At 43.4% G+C, this 22,733-nt stretch overlaps 1 protein-coding gene across 8 annotated transcripts in view; it reads right to left on the bottom strand.

The window, feature by feature from the left end:
* Positions 1–22,733, bottom strand: part of LOC131935566 (E3 ubiquitin-protein ligase UBR2) — a 74,826-nt gene that overhangs the window by 14,587 nt on the left and 37,506 nt on the right. For all 8 annotated transcript variants that reach the window (XR_009385951.1, XR_009385950.1, XM_059292041.1 and 5 more), the window contains 9 exons: positions 22,212–22,366; positions 19,274–19,391; positions 18,379–18,467; positions 17,131–17,346; positions 15,642–15,832; positions 15,078–15,212; positions 14,106–14,270; positions 13,585–13,685; positions 4,235–4,346 (listed from right to left, as the gene is read on the bottom strand). Coding sequence is in view for 6 of the 8 variants with exons in the window: in XM_059292041.1 (XP_059148024.1) it covers positions 4,235–4,346; positions 13,585–13,685; positions 14,106–14,270; positions 15,078–15,212; positions 15,642–15,832; positions 17,131–17,346; positions 18,379–18,467; positions 19,274–19,391; positions 22,212–22,366 (1,282 nt within the window). In the remaining 2 variants the exon portion in view is untranslated. The remainder of the gene's footprint in view (positions 1–4,234; positions 4,347–13,584; positions 13,686–14,105; positions 14,271–15,077; positions 15,213–15,641; positions 15,833–17,130; positions 17,347–18,378; positions 18,468–19,273; positions 19,392–22,211; positions 22,367–22,733) is intronic.

Below are 22,733 nucleotides of genomic sequence, written 5' to 3' on the forward strand. Positions count from 1 at the left end.
ATATATATATATATATATATATTGTTTTGATGTATGTTTAAACAAGGAGGATTGGTGTGAACGAATATCAGTGCGAGAGTTAATGACGAATTGAATAGTTACGCGGTTCGCAAGAATGTGACGTTTTAGTGTATGTTCGTAGTTGTCAGGGAAAGAAGTTAAAAAGAACACTTATTCTTGATGTGTTAGAGTGATGTCATAATGTAGTCCAGTCTTAGTATTGTTCGTTCAAGTCGTCCTTTGTAATGGAATAAATAGTCAAATTAATGTCATCCTGTCGAATCATTTGTATACCTTGATGTCGTCGTGCTTTGGGATGAACTACTGAATGGCTAGACAGAATATAATGGTAGTGTTGACCCTCTCACTTCACAGTTGCGGGACACATACACATAGTTATAACATATATATATATATATATATATATATATATATATATATATATATATATATATATATATATATATATATATATATATATGGGTTGGTGGGTAAGTGGGTGTGTCGGTTGTTAGGTGGGTATGTGGGTAGATGTGTGGGTGGGTAGTTAGGTAGGTGGTTGGGTGTTTGTGTAGATGATATAGATTATGCAAATTTCCATTTTGCTAGCGGACACTAGTAAAAGTGTATGTTTACATGTTTTCATTACCCTTCAAACAATAGTCTATTTTAGTTATATTGAGATAGTACACACAATTCTGTAGAATAGGAATGATTGGGAGGGAAGTGACATATAGCGCAGGAAATTTAGAGGTTAGGTAGGGTATAATAAAAGGTAGGGTTAGGAAAGTTAAGGGGTCCATTCTCTAATAGGCAGTCTATGTCTCTTTCGTACTTTCGTGTTGGTTTATTGTCGAACCTGTCCTCACCTCACATCACAACAGTTGGGTGACGCTTACCGTGTAATGTTAAAATAAATAGCATGTAATTGAGTTAGTTAGAAGTGAGTTTTCATACAAGCCCAACAAACTAATTAAGATTGTTGCAAAATGTAACATATGTAACATATGTCAATGAATTTTCATTTTAAAAAAAAGATGTCTAGTACAGTTTACGAAACTAACGAACTTCACCGATACTTTTTTGGTGGGTAAGTGGGTAGGCGGGTAGGTGGGTAAGTGTGTAGGTGGGTAGGTAGGTAGTTAGGTAGGTAGGTAGTAGGTAGGTAGGTGTGTCATGATGTGGAATAATATTAAATACATAATTTTTGGTGCGAATGAATGTTGTTGCGAGAGATATGACGAATGCATGTTTGATGACGGGGATGAAAGAGTGTGAAGTTTTGCCATAGGAACGGGTTGTTATGGTATGCAAGCTAGGTAGTTCGGACTAGGGAGAATGTGAGAGATACTTCGTGTAATGTCGATATCAAGGATAGTTTTATGTTTGTTTATAAGAGAATAGTAGTTGAATAATTATTGACCAAGAAAATAATAGGCATTGTGTAAAGCGATTATCGCCTGTATCGTGGTGAGGGGAATGCACATGGTAGTGGTACGCTTTAAATGGTAGTAGATCACGTGATCAAACACGACACTCTCACAGCAGCCCTAAGAGTCATGTATAAATGTGTCATCTAGTCGATATAGGTATTAGTGCTAAATTTCTCTTTTGCTTATTTTTCGTTGTTTTTTCTGGTTGCGCATTTTTCTGTTTGCGCTTTTTTCTGTGTGCACTTTTTTCTGTGTGCACTTTTTTCTGTTTGCGCTTTTTTCCGTTTGCGCTTTTTTTCTGTTTGCGCTTTTTTCTTTTTGCGCTTTTTTCTCTTTGCGCTTTTTTCCGTGTGCGCTTTTTTCCGTTGCGCTTTTTGTTTTGCGCTTTTTTCCGTTGCGCTTCTTTCTGGTCACCACTTTAGAACACTTGTTTGGCCAACAATTTTTGATAGAAACTTTTGAATGAACTCAAGCATCTCCATAAATAGATCTGGCTAATGTTTCTAAAAGCTGCTGTGTGTTCCCTAAGTGGCAGTACAAGAATGTCTCCATAAATAGATCTGGCTAATGTTTCTAAAAGCTGGTGTGTGTTCCCTAAGTGGCAGTACAAGAATGTCTCCATAAATAGATCTGGCTAATGTTTCTAAAAGCTGGTGTGTGTTCCCTAAGTGGCAGTACAAGAATGTCTCCATAAATAGATCTGGCTAATGTTTCTAAAAGCTGATGTGTGTTCCCTAAGTGGCAGTACAAGAATGTCTCCATAAATAGATCTGGCTAATGTTTCTAAAAGCTGCTGTGTGTTCCCTAAGTGGCAGTACAAGAATGTCTCCATAAATAGATCTGGCTAATGTTTCTAAAAGCTGCTGTGTGTTCCCTAAGTGGCAGTACAAGAATGTCTCCATAAATAGATCTGGCTAATGTTTCTAAAAGCTGCTGTGTGTTCCCTAAGTGGCAGAACAAGAATGTCTCCATAAATAGATCTGGCTAATGTTTCTAAAAGCTGCTGTGTGTTCCCTAAGTGGCAGAACAAGAATGTCTCCATAAATAGATCTGGCTAATGTTTCTAAAAGCTGCTGTGTGTTCCCTAAGTGGCAGAACAAGAATGTCTCCATAAATAGATCTGGCTAATGTTTCTAAAAGCTGCTGTGTGTTCCCTAAGTGGCAGTACAAGAATGTCTCCATAAATAGATCTGGCTAATGTTTCTAAAAGCTGCTGTGTGTTCCCTAAGTGGCAGAACAAGAATGTCTCCATAAATAGATCTGGCTAATGTTTCTAAAAGCTGCTGTGTGTTCCCTAAGTGGCAGAACAAGAATGTCTCCATAAATAGATCTGGCTAATGTTTCTAAAAGCTGCTGTGTGTTCCCTAAGTGGCAGTACAAGAATGTCTCCATAAATAGATCTGGCTAATGTTTCTAAAAGCTGCTGTGTGTTCCCTAAGTGGCAGTACAAGAATGTCTCCATAAATAGATCTGGCTAATGTTTCTAAAAGCTGCTGTGTGTTTCCTAAGTGGCAGAACAAGAATGTCTCCATAAATAGATCTGGCTAATGTTTCTAAAAGCTGCTGTGTGTTCCCTAAGTGGCAGAACAAGAATGTCTCCATAAATAGATCTGGCTAATGTTTCTAAAAGCTGCTGTGTGTTCCCTAAGTGGCAGAACAAGAATGTCTCCATAAATAGATCTGGCTAATGTTTCTAAAAGCTGCTGTGTGTTCCCTAAGTGGCAGTACAAGAATGTCTCCATAAATAGATCTGGCTAATGTTTCTAAAAGCTGCTGTGTGTTCCCTAAGTGGCAGAACAAGAATGTCTCCATAAATAGATCTGGCTAATGTTTCTAAAAGCTGCTGTGTGTTCCCTAAGTGGCAGTACAAGAATGTCTCCATAAATAGATCTGGCTAATGTTTCTAAAAGCTGCTGTGTGTTCCCTAAGTGGCAGTACAAGAATGTCTCCATAAATAGATCTGGCTAATGTTTCTAAAAGCTGCTGTGTGTTCCCTAAGTGGCAGAACAAGAATGTCTCCATAAATAGATCTGGCTAATGTTTCTAAAAGCTGCTGTGTGTTCCCTAAGTGGCAGAACAAGAATGTCTCCATAAATAGATCTGGCTAATGTTTCTAAAAGCTGCTGTGTGTTCCCTAAGTGGCAGTACAAGAATGTCTCCATAAATAGATCTGGCTAATGTTTCTAAAAGCTGCTGTGTGTTCCCTAAGTGGCAGTACAAGAATGTCTCCATAAATAGATCTGGCTAATGTTTCTAAAAGCTGCTGTGTGTTCCCTAAGTGGCAGAACAAGAATGTCTCCATAAATAGATCTGGCTAATGTTTCTAAAAGCTGCTGTGTGTTCCCTAAGTGGCAGAACAAGAATGTCTCCATAAATAGATCTGGCTAATGTTTCTAAAAGCTGCTGTGTGTTCCCTAAGTGGCAGAACAAGAATGTCTCCATAAATAGATCTGGCTAATGTTTCTAAAAGCTGCTGTGTGTTCCCTAAGTGGCAGTACAAGAATGTCTCCATAAATAGATCTGGCTAATGTTTCTAAAAGCTGCTGTGTGTTCCCTAAGTGGCAGAACAAGAATGTCTCCATAAATAGATCTGGCTAATGTTTCTAAAAGCTGCTGTGTGTTCCCTAAGTGGCAGAACAAGAATGTCTCCATAAATAGATCTGGCTAATGTTTCTAAAAGCTGCTGTGTGTTCCCTAAGTGGCAGAACAAGAATGTCTCCATAAATAGATCTGGCTAATGTTTCTAAAAGCTGCTGTGTGTTCCCTAAGTGGCAGTACAAGAATGTGCTGAGCTGACTTACCTGGCATCATCATAGACATACTCCCAGAGGAGCTGGAAGTTCTTGGCCACACTCTCTGCCATCATCCTGGTGATGGTGGAGATGGGGCAAGGCTTGAACAGCAGCAGTTCATCTGTGGAGGACATTCAGTGGAGGTCAGGGACAACATTCAGTGGAGGTCAGGGACAACATTCAGTGGAGGTCAGGGACAACATTCAGTGGAGGTCAGGGACAACATTCAGTGGAGGTCAGGGACAACATTCAGTGGAGGTCAGGGACAACATTCAGTGGAGGTCAGGGACAACATTCATTGGAGGTCATGGAGGACATTCAGTGGAGGTCAGGGACAACATTCAGTGGAGGTCAGGGACAACATTCAGTGGAGGTCAGGGACAACATTCAGTGGAGGTCAGGGACAACATTCAGTGGAGGTCAGGGACAACATTCAGTGGAGGTCAGGGACAACATTCAGTGGAGGTCAGGGACAACATTCAGTGGAGGTCAGGGACAACATTCATTGGAGGTCATGGAGGACATTCAGTGGAGGTCAGGGACAACATTCAGTGGAGGTCATGGAGGACATTCAGTGGAGGTCATGGAGGTCAATCAGTGGAGGTCAGGGACAACATTCAGTGGAGGTCATGGACAACATTCAGTGGAGGTCATGGAGGACATTCAGTGGAGGTCAGGGACAACATTCAGTGGAGGTCATGGAGGACATTCAGTGGAGGTCATGGAGGTCAATCAGTGGAGGTCAGGGACAACATTCAGTGGAGGTCAGGGACAACATTCAGTGGAGGTCATGGAGGACATTCAGTGGAGGTCATGGAGGTCAATCAGTGGAGGTCAGGGACAACATTCAGTGGAGGTCAGGGACAACATTCAGTGGAGATCATGGAGGACATTCAGTGGAGGTCATGGAGGTCAATCAGTGGAGGTCAGGGACAACATTCAGTGGAGGTCAGGGACAACATTCAGTGGAGGTCATGGAGGACATTCAGTGGAGGTCATGGAGGTCAATCAGTGGAGGTCAGGGACAACATTCAGTGGAGGTCATGGACAACATTCAGTGGAGGTCAGGGACAACACTCAGTGGAGGTCATGGAGGACATTCAGTGGAGGTCATGGAGGTCAATCAGTGGAGGTCAGGGACAACATTCAGTGGAGGTCATGGACAACATTCAGTGGAGGTCATGGAGGACATTCAGTGGAGGTCAGGGACAACATTCAGTGGAGGTCAGGGACAACATTCAGTGGAGGTCAGGGACAACATTCAGTGGAGGTCAGGGACAACATTCAGTGGAGGTCAGGGACAACATTCAGTGGAGGTCATGGAGGACATTCAGTGGAGGTCAGGGACAACATTCAGTGGAGGTCAATCAGTGGAGGTCAGGGACAACATTCAGTGGAGGTCATGGACAACATTCAGTGGAGGTCATGGAGGACATTCAGTGGAGGTCAGGGACAACATTCATTGGAGGTCAGGGACAACATTCAGTGGAGGTCAGGGACAACATTCAGTGGAGGTCAGGGACAACATTCAGTGGAGGTCATGGACAACATTCAGTGGAGGTCATGGAGGTCAATCAGTGGAGGTCAGGGACAACATTCAGTGGAGGTCAGGAACAACATTCAGTGGAGGTCATGGAGGACATTCAGTGGAGGTCAGGGACAACATTCAGTGGAGGTCAGGGACAACATTCAGTGGAGGTCATGGAGGACATTCAGTGGAGGTCAGGGACAACATTTAGTGGAGGTCAATCAGTGGAGGTCAGGGACAACATTCAGTGGAGGTCATGGACAACATTCAGTGGAGGTCAGGGACAACATTCAGTGGAGGTCAGGGACAACATTCAGTGGAGGTCAGGAACAACATTCAGTGGAGGTCAGGGACAACATTCAGTGGAGGTCAGGGACAACGGTGACAGGACAAATGATCTCAGGACAAATGATCTCAGACAAAATATCTCAGACAAAATATCTCACGGACAAATGATCTCAGGACAAATGATCTCAAGGACAAATGATCTCACGGACAAAATATATCAGGACAAATGATACCACGGACAATTGATCTCAGACAAAATATCTCAGACAAAATATCTCACACCTAAATTTTAATAGTGTAATTGATGATTTTAGTTGATCTGATTTTTTTTATTGACTGTCATATGGTTTTGTTTACCATGTTTAATATTGTTTATAGGCCTATATAATAATAGTAAGAACTGTTTGCCGTATACATTTGTCATATTGCACTAAACATTTTAAAGTTAGTATTATAAATATAGTATACGAAGATTAAAGATTTTTTTCGATAGACAGCGTAGGTGAGCTTGCCAAACATGAGACAATCCTACCACGTCAGGTGGACGAAACTAGAACAAAGGGGATGAAATAACAATAAAGACACACCTTCGTGTCAAGGTGGCCGCCTGCTTTGATGGCATAGACATGCCTTAAGGGAAAGACTTCCACCCTCCATGGACAATACAACTAGCATCAACAGTCAATAGTTATGCATCGGTCACACCTTAGTGATCAGGTGACACATGCTTATTTAAACAAACAGCGGTCATCGCGGAGCTAAGTTTGTCGAAGTGTGCATCAAACAAAGCAGTATTAGTGGTGATTACTCAGTTATGGCCTCTTTCGTTACCTCGCAGAAATGTTTTAGGACATTAATTTCTGGTGAATTTATGTTTGCCATAAGCAGGCAAAGAGATTTGGAAATGTGAAATTAGGACATGTCGAGCAAGAGTTCACACAATAGATGATCACGTAGTATTGGAGAAGTGTGATCATATTGATGTACCTGCCAGCAAAGAAACGTAAACTTTATCTTTGTGTTGATGATGCAATAAAAACAATAGTTTTACGTTACAAACCTGAAGACCCATTTACATTTTTGAAAAATATTTCGCGTGTTTTGAACCTTAATGTTGTATAACTACCATTAATTTATTTGTTTTATACGTTATCATCTATTATAACTTTCAGGCTAAAGGAGTAAGTTTGTTATAATTTTTACTTTTTCGAATCAAATGCTACGACAAAGTTTAATAAATCTTTTGATGGTTTGTTAGGTTTAACAAATTCATTTTATTCACAATTATTCTGCGTAAAAAAATAAACATACCCATATTGACAGTCAATAAAAAAAAGTTCAAATCAACAAAAATCATCGTACATACTATTAAAATTTTGCTGTGAGATATTTTGTCTGAGATATTTTGTCTGAGATCAATTGTCCGTGGTATCATTTGTCCTGATATATTTTGTCCTGGTATCTTTTGTCCGTGAGATCATTTGTCCTTGAGATCATTTGTCCTGAGATCATTTGTCCTGAGATCATTTGTCCGTGAGATATTTTGTCTGAGATATTTTGTCTGAGATCATTTGTCCTGAGATCATTTGTCATGGAACCGGGACAACATTCAGTGGAGGTCAGGGACAACATTCAGTGGAGGTCATGGAGGACATTCAGTTGAGGTCAGGGACAACATTCAGTGGAGGTCAATCAGTGGAGGTCATGGAGGACATTCAGTGGAGGTCAGGGACAACATTCAGTGGAGGTCATGGAGGACATTCAGTGGAGGTCAGGGACAACATTCAGTGGAGGTCAATCAGTGGAGGTCAGGGACAACATTCAGTGGAGGTCATGGAGGACATTCAGTGGAGGTCAGGGACAACATTCAGTGGAGGTTATGGAGGACATTCAGTGGAGGTCAGGGACAACATTCAGTGGAGGTCAGGGACAACATTCAGTGGAGGTCAGGGACAACATTCAGTGGAGGTCATGGACAACATTCAGTGGAGGTTATGGAGGACATTCAGTGGAGGTCAGGGACAACATTCAGTGGAGGTCAGGGACAACATTCAGTGGAGGTCAGGGACAACATTCAGTGGAGGTCATGGACAACATTCAGTGGAGGTCATGGACCACATTCAGTGGAGGTCATGGAGGACATTCAGTGGAGGTCAGGGACAACATTCATTGGAGGTCAGGGACAACATTCAGTGGAGGTCATGGACCACATTCAGTGGAGGTCATGGAGGACATTCAGTGGAGGTCAGGGACAACATTCAGTGGAGGTCAGGGACAACATTCAGTGGAGGTCAGGGACAACATTCAGTGGAGGTCAGGGACAACATTCAGTGGAGGTCATGGAGGACATTCAGTGGAGGTCAGGGACAACATTCAGTGGAGGTCAGGGACAACATTCAGTGGAGGTTTTTCATCCTAGGTTTTAATTTCTTAATTTAGCAGATTAACTCCACTATTGGGGGAAGAGTTTGCATGCATGTAGTCATGGAGAGATAAATATCCAGGGTTTGTACACTATTTTGAAAATAAAATTTCAGACTTATTTCCAGCTTATTATGAAAGTCAAGTGTAGCTTATTGTATCCTGAGCTGAACCCCCCCCCCCCCCCCCCCCCAGGGGAAACCTTGTGACAGTCTAGTGTAGCTTATTGAAGTAGAGAGCTAGGAGACAGTCTAGTGTAGCTTATTGAAGTAGAGAGCTAGGAGACAGTCTAGTGTAGCTTATTGAAGTAGACAGTCTAGTGTAGCTTATTGAAGTAGAGAGCTAGGAGACAGTCTAGTGTAGCTTATTGAAGTAGAGGAGACAGTCTAGTGTAGCTTATTGAAGTAGACAGTCTAGTGTAGCTTATTGAAGTAGAGGAGACAGTCTAGTGTAGCTTATTGAAGTAGACAGTCTAGTGTAGCTTATTGAAGTAGACAGTCTAGTGTAGCTTATTGAAGTAGAGGAGACAGTCTAGTGTAGCTTATTGAAGTAGACAGTCTAGTGTAGCTTATTGAAGTAGACAGTCTAGTGTAGCTTATTGAAGTAGAGGAGACAGTCTAGTGTAGCTTATTGAAGTAGACAGTCTAGTGTAGCTTATTGAAGTAGACAGTCTAGTGTAGCTTATTGAAGTAGAGGAGACAGTCTAGTGTAGCTTATTGAAGTAGACAGTCTAGTGTAGCTTATTGAAGTAGAGTAGACAGTCTAGTGTAGCTTATTGAAGTAGAGAGCTAGGAGACAGTCTAGTGTAGCTTATTGAAGTAGACAGTCTAGTGTAGCTTATTGAAGTAGAGGAGACAGTCTAGTGTAGCTTATTGAAGTAGAGAGTCTAGTGTAGCTTATTGAAGTAGAGACCTAGGAGACAGTCTAGTGTAGCTTATTGAAGTAGAGGAGACAGACTAGTGTAGCTTATTGAAGTAGAGAGCTAGGAGACAGTCTAGTGTAGCTTATTGAAGTAGAGTAGACAGTCTAGTGTAGCTTATTGAAGTAGACAGTCTAGTGTAGCTTATTGAAGTAGACAGTCTAGTGTAGCTTATTGAAGTAGAGAGCTAGGAGACAGTCTAGTGTAGCTTATTGAAGTAGAGTAGACAGTCTAGTGTAGCTTATTGAAGTAGACAGTCTAGTGTAGCTTATTGAAGTAGAGACCTAGTAGACAGTCTAGTGTAGCTTATTGAAGTAGAGGAGACAGTCTAGTGTAGCTTATTGAAGTAGACAGTCTAGTGTAGCTTATTGAAGTAGAGGAGACAGTCTAGTGTAGCTTATTGAAGTAGAGGAGACAGTCTAGTGTAGCTTATTGAAGTAGAGTAGACAGTCTAGTGTAGCTTATTGAAGTAGAGAGCTAGGAGACAGTCTAGTGTAGCTTATTGAAGTAGAGGAGACAGTCTAGTGTAGCTTATTGAAGTAGACAGTCTAGTGTAGCTTATTGAAGTAGAGGAGACAGTCTAGTGTAGCTTATTGAAGTAGAGTAGACAGTCTAGTGTAGCTTATTGAAGTAGAGAGTCTAGTGTAGCTTATTGAAGTAGAGAGTCTAGTGTAGCTTATTGAAGTAGACAGTCTAGTGTAGCTTATTGAAGTAGAGAGTCTAGTGTAGCTTATTGAAGTAGACAGTCTAGTGTAGCTTATTGAAGTAGACAGTCTAGTGTAGCTTATTGAAGTAGACAGTCTAGTGTAGCTTATTGAAGTAGAGAGCTAGGAGACAGTCTAGTGTAGCTTATTGAAGTAGAGAGTCTAGTGTAGCTTATTGAAGTAGAGAGTCTAGTGTAGCTTATTGAAGTAGAGAGCTAGGAGACAGTCTAGTGTAGCTTATTGAAGTAGACAGTCTAGTGTAGCTTATTGAAGTAGAGGAGACAGTCTAGTGTAGCTTATTGAAGTAGACAGTCTAGTGTAGCTTATTGAAGTAGAGGAGACAGTCTAGTGTAGCTTATTGAAGTAGACAGTCTAGTGTAGCTTATTGAAGTAGAGAGCTAGGAGACAGTCTAGTGTAGCTTATTGAGGTAGAGTAGACAGTCTAGTGTAGCTTATTGAAGTAGACAGTCTAGTGTAGCTTATTGAAGTAGACAGTGTAGTGTAGCTTATTGAAGTAGAGGAGACAGTCTAGTGTAGCTTATTGAAGTAGAGTAGACAGTCTAGTGTAGCTTATTGAAGTAGAGAGCTAGGAGACAGTCTAGTGTAGCTTATTGAAGTAGACAGTCTAGTGTAGCTTATTGAAGTAGACAGTCTAGTGTAGCTTATTGAAGTAGACAGTCTAGTGTAGCTTATTGAAGTAGAGTAGACAGTCTAGTGTAGCTTATTGAAGTAGAGAGTCTAGTGTAGCTTATTGAAGTAGACAGTCTAGTGTAGCTTATTGAAGTAGAGTAGACAGTCTAGTGTAGCTTATTGAAGTAGACAGTCTAGTGTAGCTTATTGAAGTAGACAGTCTAGTGTAGCTTATTGAAGTAGAGTAGAGTCTAGTGTAGCTTATTGAAGTAGACAGTCTAGTGTAGCTTATTGAAGTAGAGGAGACAGACTAGTGTAGCTTATTGAAGTAGAGAGCTAGGAGACAGTCTAGTGTAGCTTATTGAAGTAGAGTAGACAGTCTAGTGTAGCTTATTGAAGTAGACAGTCTAGTGTAGCTTATTGAAGTAGACAGTCTAGTGTAGCTTATTGAAGTAGACAGTCTAGTGTAGCTTATTGAAGTAGACAGTCTAGTGTAGCTTATTGAAGTAGAGAGCTAGGAGACAGTCTAGTGTAGCTTATTGAAGTAGAGAGTCTAGTGTAGCTTATTGAAGTAGAGAGTCTAGTGTAGCTTATTGAAGTAGAGAGCTAGGAGACAGTCTAGTGTAGCTTATTGAAGTAGAGAGTCTAGTGTAGCTTATTGAAGTAGAGAGCTAGGAGACAGTCTAGTGTATCTTATTGAAGTAGACAGTCTAGTGTAGCTTATTGAAGTAGAGGAGACAGTCTAGTGTAGCTTATTGAAGTAGAGACCTAGTAGACAGTCTAGTGTAGCTTATTGAAGTAGACAGTCTAGTGTAGCTTATTGAAGTAGAGGAGACAGTCTAGTGTAGCTTATTGAAGTAGACAGTCTAGTGTAGCTTATTGAAGTAGAGACCTAGTAGACAGTCTAGTGTAGCTTATTGAAGTAGAGACCTAGTAGACAGTCTAGTGTAGCTTATTGAAGTAGAGGAGACAGTCTAGTGTAGCTTATTGAAGTAGAGGAGACAGTCTAGTGAAGCTTATTGAAGTAGAGGAGACAGTCTAGTGTAGCTTATTGAAGTAGAGGAGACAGTCTAGTGTAGCTTATTGAAGTAGAGAGCTAGGAGACAGTCTAGTGTAGCTTATTGAAGTAGAGGAGACAGTCTAGTGTAGCTTATTGAAGTAGAGAGCTAGGAGACAGTCTAGTGTAGCTTATTGAAGTAGAGAGCTAGGAGACAGTCTAGTGTAGCTTATTGAAGTAGACAGTCTAGTGTAGCTTATTGAAGTAGAGGAGACAGTCTAGTGTAGCTTATTGAAGTAGACAGTCTAGTGTAGCTTATTGAAGTAGAGGAGACAGTCTAGTGTAGCTTATTGAAGTAGAGGAGACAGTCTAGTGTAGCTTATTGAAGTAGACAGTCTAGTGTAGCTTATTGAAGTAGACAGTCTAGTGTAGCTTATTGAAGTAGAGACCTAGTAGACAGTCTAGTGTAGCTTATTGAAGTAGAGGAGACAGTCTAGTGTAGCTTATTGAAGTAGACAGTCTAGTGTAGCTTATTGAAGTAGACAGTCTAGTGTAGCTTATTGAAGTAGAGACCTAGTAGACAGTCTAGTGTAGCTTATTGAAGTAGAGGAGACAGTCTAGTGTAGCTTATTGAAGTAGACAGTCTAGTGTAGCTTATTGAAGTAGAGGAGACAGTCTAGTGTAGCTTATTGAAGTAGACAGTCTAGTGTAGCTTATTGAAGTAGACAGTCTAGTGTAGCTTATTGAAGTAGAGGAGACAGTCTAGTGTAGCTTATTGAAGTAGACAGTCTAGTGTAGCTTATTGAAGTAGACAGTCTAGTGTAGCTTATTGAAGTAGAGGAGACAGTCTAGTGTAGCTTATTGAAGTAGACAGTCTAGTGTAGCTTATTGAAGTAGAGGAGACAGTCTAGTGTAGCTTATTGAAGTAGACAGTCTAGTGTAGCTTATTGAAGTAGACAGTCTAGTGTAGCTTATTGAAGTAGAGACCTAGGAGACAGTCTAGTGTAGCTTATTGAAGTAGAGGAGACAGTCTAGTGTAGCTTATTGAAGTAGAGAGCTAGGAGACAGTCTAGTGTAGCTTATTGAAGTAGAGAGCTAGGAGACAGTCTAGTGTAGCTTATTGAAGTAGACAGTCTAGTGTAGCTTATTGAAGTAGAGGAGACAGTCTAGTGTAGCTTATTGAAGTAGACAGTCTAGTGTAGCTTATTGAAGTAGAGGAGACAGTCTAGTGTAGCTTATTGAAGTAGACAGTCTAGTGTAGCTTATTGAAGTAGACAGTCTAGTGTAGCTTATTGAAGTAGAGACCTAGGAGACAGTCTAGTGTAGCTTATTGAAGTAGAGGAGACAGTCTAGTGTAGCTTATTGAAGTAGAGAGCTAGGAGACAGTCTAGTGTAGCTTATTGAAGTAGAGACCTAGTAGACAGTCTAGTGTAGCTTATTGAAGTAGAGGAGACAGTCTAGTGTAGCTTATTGAAGTAGAGAGCTAGGAGACAGTCTAGTGTAGCTTATTGAAGTAGAGAGCTAGGAGACAGTCTAGTGTAGCTTATTGAAGTAGACAGTCTAGTGTAGCTTATTGAAGTAGAGGAGACAGTCTAGTGTAGCTTATTGAAGTAGAGACCTAGTAGACAGTCTAGTGTAGCTTATTGAAGTAGAGGAGACAGTCTAGTGTAGCTTATTGAAGTAGAGAGCTAGGAGACAGTCTAGTGTAGCTTATTGAAGTAGAGACCTAGGAGACAGTCTAGTGTAGCTTATTGAAGTAGAGAGTCTAGTGTAGCTTATTGAAGTAGAGACCTAGGAGACAGTCTAGTGTAGCTTATTGAAGTAGAGAGCTAGTAGACAGTCAAGCAGAGCTGCCATGATGGGGTTACTGACCTTGTGACTCTTTATCTTCTGCCTGCTTGATGCTGTTGACCACAGTCTTGAGTATCCCATCTAACCAGTCATCATAGCGAAGTTCCAGCGTCTTTTTCTCCCTAGGGTCAACACATTAGCAGAGTGAAAAAATTTGTTATGCTAGCATTTTTTCTCTCTCTATACTGTTTTCTGTCTAATTCCCCTGGATTAGTTTGCTAGGAGTCACCATTACTGCTAGCATGATACAAGTCAGCTATGATACTACTAGTATGATACAAGTTAGCTCTACTACCACTAGTGTGATACAAGTTAGCTATACTTTTACTGCTAGCATGATACAAGTCAGCTATGATACTACTAGTATGATACAAGTTAGCTATACTACCACTAGTCTGATACAAGTTATCTATACTTTTACTGCTAGTGTAATACAAGTCAGCTATAGGTATAGCTACACTACTGCTAGTGTAATACAAGTTAGCTATAGGTATACTACTGCTAGTGTGATACAAGTCAGCTATACTAGTGTGATTACCTACCCCTCATTAACAAGTGTAGGTAGTGGAGGGACAATGGGGATGACTGTATTGCTTAAGCCTTCACACAGTGGACACAGGTACTCCATCTTGTCTATATCATAACTGTAACTGTGGCGAAACCTCATTGGACGTCGCCGTTCTCGATTGACAATATTTGTGAAAAACCTGAAGAAATAACAAGACCAGCTTTTTGTCAAACATGCTCACTTTTCCTGTTATAATGAAGAAAGCTAATTTGTAAAAATCATTCATGTAAAATGAATGCTATGATTTATGTTCATTAGCCTTGAGCCAATTGTTTAAAAAAAATGTAATCATTCTCTCAGTACCAAAAGCATTGATTGCTCTCAATGATGCCCATGTTACATTTCAGACCATTGTTAGTTATTGCCAAAAGTATCAACAATGGACTTACTATATTAAATCTGATCAATCTTTAATGGAATTGACAAACTATAAGAAGGTCCAGAGAAAAAGAAGGTCCACACAAAAAGAATGTCATCAAATGATCCAAACTTTTACTTGAATTATAAAGTGAAAGTGGGGGTTGACCATTCCTCTATCACATTATCATTCAGTACAGTAAGGCAGTGAAAGATCAGACATTTCCTCTTGGGTTGGTAAAAATTACTTGAGTGTACCCTGGGCTGTAAAGGGTTAACTGTTGCTGGTGTGTGCTCTCTGACCTAGTTTTTCCTAGTGCTAGTTGTACTCACCCCTGCAAACATTCATGGTGCATCACATAATCTGGTGTGTGCTCTCTGACCTAGTTTTTCCTAGTGCTAGTTGTACTCATCCCTGCCAACATTCATGGTGCATCACATGACCACATGAGCTGGTGTGTGCTCTCTGACCTAGTTTTTCCTAGTGCTAGTTGTACTCACCCCTGCCAACATTCATGGTGCATCACATGACCACATGAGCTGGTGTGTGCTCTCTGACCTAGTTTTTCCTAGTGCTAGTTGTACTCACCCCTGCCAACATTCATGGTGCATCACATGACCACATGAGCTGGTGTGGGTGCCCTTGCTCAAGTCCGCGGGGGGAAAAAGTGGGTCCAGCTCAGATGCTGGACTCAGCTTTCTATTTTGACTTAGAACTGTTGACCTAGGGGGATCAAGAAAAAACAGCTCTAGAAAACCTGTCACAGCTGTCAGTCCTAAATCAAACAAGTCAACATAATGAATGACAACACAACTGTCAGTCCTAAATCAAACAAGTCAACACAATGAATGACAACACAACTGTGAGTCCTAAATCAAACAAGTCAACACAATGAATGACAACACAACTGTCAGTCCTATATCAAACAAGTCAACACAATGAATGACAACACAACTGTCAGTCCTAAATCAGACAAGTTAACACAATGAATGACAACACAACTGTCAGTCCTAAATCAAACAAGTCAACACAATGAATGACAACACAACTGTCAGTCCTAAATCAAACAAGTCAACACAATGAATGACAACACATCTGTCAGTCCTAAATCAAACAAGTCAACACAATGACTGAGGAGACAGAGATACTGACTGTTGAACAAATGCTGAGAGCACCATGGCACGCCCTGATGATGAGATGCGCTGCTCCTCTTGACACAGTATACAGGTGACTTGGATGGGTCCAACCATCTTCACACCTGTCTGATTGGGTCCAAGGGCAACAAATACTTCATCCCCTGATGGTACCTCCATCATGTCCACCTCACTAGGCTGGTCAATCACCTGCATAAGACTTACAGGTCACTGACCTTTATAAGACATACTGGTCACTGACCTACACAAGACATACAGGTCACTGACCTACACAAGACATACAGGTCACTGACCTACACAAGACATACTGGTCACAGACCTACTGGTCACTGACCTACACAACATACTGGTCACTGACCTACACAAGACATACTGGTCACTGACCTACACAAGACATACAGGTCACTGACCTACACAAGACATACAGGTCACTCGCCTACACAAGACATACTGGTCACAGACCTACTGGTCACTGACCTACACAAGACATACTGGTCACTGACCTACACAAGACATACAGGTCACTGACCTACACAAGACATACAGGTCACTGACCTACACAAGACATACATGTCACTGACCTACACAAGACATACTGGTCACTGACCTACACAAGACATACAGGTCACTGACCTACACAAGACATACAGGTCACTGACCTACACAAGACATACAGGTCACTGACCTACACAAGACATACTGGTCACTGACCTACACAAGACATACTGGTCACTGACCTACACAAGACATACAGGTCACTGACCTACACAAGACATACAGGTCACTGACCTACACAAGACATACAGGTCACTGACCTACACAAGACATACTGGTCACTGACCTACACAAGACATACAGGTCACTGACCTACACAAGACATACAGGTCACTGACCTACACAAGACATACAGGTCACTGACCTACTGGTCACTGACCTACACAAGACATACTGGTCACTGACCTACACAAGACATACTGGTCACTGACCTACACAAGACATACTGGAAACTGACCTACTGGTCACTGACCTACACAAGACATACAGGTCACTGACCTACACAAGACATACTGGTCACTGACCTACACAAGACATACTGGTCACTGACCTACACAAGACATACTGGTCACTGACCTACACAAGACATACAGGTCACTGACCTACACAAGACATACTGGTCACTGACCTACTGGTCACTGACCTACACAAGACATACTGGTCACAGACCTACACAAGACATACTGGTCACTGACCTACACAAGACATACTGGTCACTGACCTACACAAGACATACAGGTCACTGACCTACAGAAGACATACAGGTCACTGACCTACACAAGACATACAGGTCACTGACCTACACAAGACATACAGGTCACTGACCTACACAAGACATACAGGTCACTGACCTACACAAGACATACTAGTAGCTGATATACAGAAGACAATAAGATTGCTATATTAAAAAGACAACCCCCCTACGGACTGACCTCAGTGCTTGTGTTTTCAAACAGCTCAGCATTTTCTGCAATGAAATCTCTCTGCATTTTTGCCATTTGGGCCATGATTTTGGCCCTTCTCTTAGCAGCCACAGCAGTCCTTTTTTTCCTGTCCCCATCAGAGCGCAGGTCTGTACACCTGGCGATGCTCTCAGCATGTTCTTTGGCCACAGGTTCATCCAGGATCTTCAGGGCCTCGGCAAATTTCTGGACAGTCAGATCAGACCTGGTTAAACTCTAGATCAGACCTGGTTAAACTCTAGCTCAGACCTGGTTAAACTCTAGGTCAGACATGGTTAAACTCTAGGTCAGACCTGGTTAAACTCTAGGTCAGACCTGGTTAAACTCTAGGTCAGACTTGGTTAAACTCTAGGTCAGACCTGGTTAAACTCTAGCTCAGACCTGGTTAAACTCTAGATCAGACCTGGTTAAACTCAAGCTCAGACCTGGTTAAACTCTAGGTCAGACCTGGTTAAACTCTAGGTCAGACCTGGTTAAACTCTAGGTCAGACCTGGTTTAACTCTAGGTCAGACCTGGTTAAACTCTAGATCAGACCTGGTTAAACTCTAGCTCAGACCTTGTTAAACTCTAGCTCAGACCTGGTTAAACTCTAGCTCAGACCTGGTTAAACTCTAGATCAGACCTGGTTAAACTCTAGGTCAGACCTGGTTAAACTCTAGCTCAGACCTGGTTAAACTCTAGCTCAGACCTTGTTAAACTCTAGCTCAGACCTGGTTAAACTCTAGCTCAGACCTGGTTAAACTCTAGCTCAGACCTTGTTAAACTCTAGGTCAGACATGGTTAAACTCTAGGTCAGACCTGGTTAAACTCTAGATCAGACCTGGTTAAACTCTAGGTCAGACCTGGTTAAATTCTAGATCAGACCTGGTTAAACTCTAGGTCAGACCTGGTTAAACTCTAGGTCAGACCTGGTTAAACTCTAGATCAGACCTGGTTAAACTCTAGATCAGACCTGGTTAAACTCTAGATCAGACCTGGTTAAACTCTAGGTCAGACATTATAAAACTTGAGGTACTGGACAGTGAAATAAGACCTGGTTAAAATTAGTGATCTTACCAGGTGATAAACTATGCACAAATGTTAATTCTTTGCTTAATGGATTATTTTTAATGAAAAAATAGAACTAGGTTTAATCCAATTTGATTATTATTCAAATGAAGTCAATTATTTAAAAGTTAAATAAGACTGTAGGTCTAAAGGAGTAAAAAGATACTTACTCTTAAGACCCAGGCTAGGAGGTCTTTGGACTCCTGAGTGCTAATGTTTGGGCTGTGCACAAGATTTTGCAACAAAGTTAATATGCTTTCTGTGGAGGCCGAGTATCAACGTTAATATAAATCAAATCCAAAGTTGCCACTAGACCCCTAAAGTTGCCTCTAGACCCCTAAAGTTGCCATTAGACCCCTAAAGTTGCCACTAGACCCCTAAAGTTGCCACTAGACCCCTAAAGTTGCCACTAGACCCCTAAAGTTGCCACTAGACCCCTAAAGTTGCCACTAGACACAACTTAAGTTGCCACTAGACCCCTAGAGTTGCCACTAGACCACTAGAGTTGCCACTAGACCACTAGAGTTGCCACTAGACACCTAAAGTTGCCACTAGACCCCTAAAGTTGCCACTAGACCCCTAAAGTTGCCACTAGACACCTAAAGTTGCCACTAGACCCCTAAAGTTGCCACTAGACCCCTAAAGTTGCCACTAGACACCTAAAGTTGCCACTAGACCACTAGAGTTGCCACTAGACACCTAAAGTTGCCACTAGACCCCTAAAGTTGCCACTAGACCCCTAAAGTTGCCACTAGACACCTAAAGTTGCCACTAGACCACTAGAGTTGCCACTAGACACCTAAAGTTGCCACTAGACCCCTAAAGTTGCCACTAGACCCCTAAAGTTGCCACAAGACACCTAAAGTTGCCTCTAGACCCCTTGTTGCTAGTTAATCATGATAGAACCTATAATGCTCCTCAACTACAACATCAATCACAACCTTCTGTGGTACCCCAACCTCCTCTGGTGCCCCCAACACCCCTGAGGTGCCCCCAACCTCCTGTGGTGCCCACTACCCCCACTGGTGCCAACAGACTCAGACCCCCAGACCCCAGTGTACTGACCTGTGTGCTCAGGCATGTTGGGACTCCTCATAGCTTTAGACAGGAAGATGAAAGACTTGTTACCCACTTCTATGGCACGGATCTGCTCATGGAGGGCCAGTCCAATGATGAACAGAACCTGTGGACAAGTGGGGGTCACAGTAGAGATGTCTGGACAAGTGGGGGTCACAGTAGAGATGTCTGGACAAGTGGGGGGGGGGGGGTCACAGTAGAGATGTCTGGACAAGTGGGGGTCACAGTAGAGATGTCTGGACAAGTGGGGGTCACAGTAGAGATGTCTGGACAAGTGGGGGTCACAGTAGAGATGTCTGGACAGGGGGGGTCACAGTAGAGATGTCTGGACAAGTGGGGGTCACAGTAGAGATGTCTGGACAAGTGGGGGTCACAGTAGGGATGTCTGGACAAGTGGGGGTCACAGTAGAGATGTCTGGACAAGTGGGGGTCACAGTAGAGATGTCTGGACAAGTGGGGGTCACAGTAGAGATGTCTGGACAAGTGGGGGTCACAGTAGGGATGTCTGGACAAGCGGGGGTCACAGTAGAGATGTCTGGACAAGTGGGGGTCACAGTAGAGATGTCTGGACAAGTGGGGGTCACAGTAGGGATGTCTGGACAAGTGGGGGTCACAGTAGAGATGTCTGGACAAGTGGGGGTCACAGTAGAGATGTCTGGACAAGTGGGGGTCACAGTAGAGATGTCTGGACAAGTGGGGGTCACAGTAGAGATGTCTGGACAAGTGGGGGTCACAGTAGAGATGTCTGGACAAGTGGGGGTCACAGTAGAGATGTCTGGACAAGTGGGGGTCACAGTAGGGATGTCTGGACAAGTGGGGGTCACAGTAGAGATGTCTGGACAAGTGGGGGTCACAGTAGAGATGTCTGGACAGGGGGGGTCACAGTAGAGATGTCTGGACAAGTGGGGGTCACAGTAGAGATGTCTGGACAAGTGGGGGTCACAGTAGAGATGTCTGGACAAGTGGGGGTCACAGTAGAGATGTCTGGACAAGTGGGGGTCACAGTAGAGATGTCTGGACAAGTGGGGGTCACAGTAGAGATGTCTGGACAGGGGGGGTCACAGTAGAGATGTCTGGACAAGTGGGGGTCACAGTAGAGATGTCTGGACAAGTGGGGGTCACAGTAGGGATGTCTGGACAAGTGGGGGTCACAGTAGAGATGTCTGGACAAGTGGGGGTCACAGTAGAGATGTCTGGACAAGTGGGGGTCACAGTAGAGATGTCTGGACAAGTGGGGGTCACAGTAGGGATGTCTGGACAAGTGGGGGTCACAGTAGAGATGTCTGGACAAGTGGGGGTCACAGTAGAGATGTCTGGACAGGGGGGGTCACAGTAGAGATGTCTGGACAAGTGGGGGTCACAGTAGAGATGTCTGGACAAGTGGGGGTCACAGTAGAGATGTCTGGACAAGTGGGGGTCACAGTAGAGATGTCTGGACAAGTGGGGGTCACAGTAGAGATGTCTGGACAAGTGGGGGTCACAGTAGAGATGTCTGGACAAGTGGGGGTCACAGTAGAGATGTCTGGACAGGGGGGGGTCACAGTAGAGATGTCTGGACAAGTGGGGGTCACAGTAGAGATGTCTGGACAAGTGGGGGTCACAGTAGAGATGTCTGGACAGGGGGGGTCACAGTAGAGATGTCTGGACAAGTGGGGGTCACAGTAGAGATGTCTGGACAAGTGGGGGTCACAGTAGGGATGTCTGGACAAGTGGGGGTCACAGTAGAGATGTCTGGACAAGTGGGGGTCACAGTAGAGATGTCTGGACAAGTGGGGGTCACAGTAGAGATGTCTGGACAAGTGGGGGTCACAGTAGGGATGTCTGGACAAGCGGGGGTCACAGTAGAGATGTCTGGACAAGTGGGGGTCACAGTAGAGATGTCTGGACAAGTGGGGGTCACAGTAGGGATGTCTGGACAAGTGGGGGTCACAGTAGAGATGTCTGGACAAGTGGGGGTCACAGTAGAGATGTCTGGACAAGTGGGGGTCACAGTAGAGATGTCTGGACAAGTGGGGGTCACAGTAGGGATGTCTGGACAAGTGGGGGTCACAGTAGAGATGTCTGGACAAGTGGGGGTCACAGTAGAGATGTCTGGACAAGTGGGGGTCACAGTAGAGATGTCTGGACAAGTGGGGGTCACAGTAGAGATGTCTGGACAAGTGGGGGTCACAGTAGAGATGTCTGGACAAGTGGGGGTCACAGTAGAGATGTCTGGACAAGTGGGGGTCACAGTAGAGATGTCTGGACAAGTGGGGGTCACAGTAGAGATGTCTGGACAGGGGGGGTCACAGTAGAGATGTCTGGACAAGTGGGGGTCACAGTAGAGATGTCTGGACAAGTGGGGGTCACAGTAGAGATGTCTGGACAAGTGGGGGTCACAGTAGGGATGTCTGGACAAGTGGGGGTCACAGTAGAGATGTCTGGACAAGTGGGGGTCACAGTAGAGATGTCTGGACAAGTGGGGGTCACAGTAGAGATGTCTGGACAAGTGGGGGTCACAGTAGAGATGTCTGGACAAGTGGGGGTCACAGTAGAGATGTCTGGACAAGTGGGGGTCACAGTAGGGATGTCTGGACAAGTGGGGGTCACAGTAGAGATGTCTGGACAAGTGGGGGTCACAGTAGAGATGTCTGGACAGGGGGGGGGGGGGTCACAGTAGAGATGTCTGGACAAGTGGGGGTCACAGTAGAGATGTCTGGACAAGTGGGGGTCACAGTAGAGATGTCTGGACAGGGGGGGGGGTCACAGTAGAGATGTCTGGACAGGGGGGGGGGGTCACAGTAGAGATGTCTGGACAGGGGGGGGGGGGGTCACAGTAGAGAAGTATGGACAAGTGGGGGTCACAGTCGAGATGTCTGGACAGGGGGGGGGGGGGTCACAGTAGAGATGTCTGGGCAGGGGGGGGGGACTGGATTTTGCAACCTACCCTATCAAACTGTGCCTCAGACCATGACCTTGACCTAGGTGCAGCAGTCCTCCTGAGTACAATGGAGAGTAGGTGTATCATGACATCACAGTGTAGGACATTCAAAGCTGCCTCAAACTGTTTGGTGAATGCTGGTGGTACTGGAGGGGGGAGCGCTGTGGGGGCAAAATTTATATTCACCTTCTAGTTTTACTAGCCTGGTGACACAAGAGTCTAGTGACACAAGGTGACACAAGAGTCTAGTGACACAAGGTGACACAAGAGTCTAGTGACACAAGGTGACACAAGAGTCTAGTGACACAAGGTGACACAAGAGTCTAGTGACACAAGGTGACATAAGAGTCTAGTGACACAAGAGTCTAGTGACACAATAGTCTGGTGACACAAGGTGACACAAGAATCTAGTGACACAAGAGTCTAGTGACACTAGTCTGGTGACACAATAGTCTGGTGACACAATAGTCTGGTGACACAAGAGTCTGGTGACACCATAGTCTGGTGACAAAGAGTCTAGTGACACAA

Source organism: Physella acuta, unplaced genomic scaffold (genome assembly GCF_028476545.2).
Source record: "Physella acuta isolate Inbredline_101_S28 unplaced genomic scaffold, ASM2847654v3 ptg000148l, whole genome shotgun sequence".
Classification (NCBI taxonomy): domain Eukaryota; kingdom Metazoa; phylum Mollusca; class Gastropoda; family Physidae; genus Physella; species Physella acuta.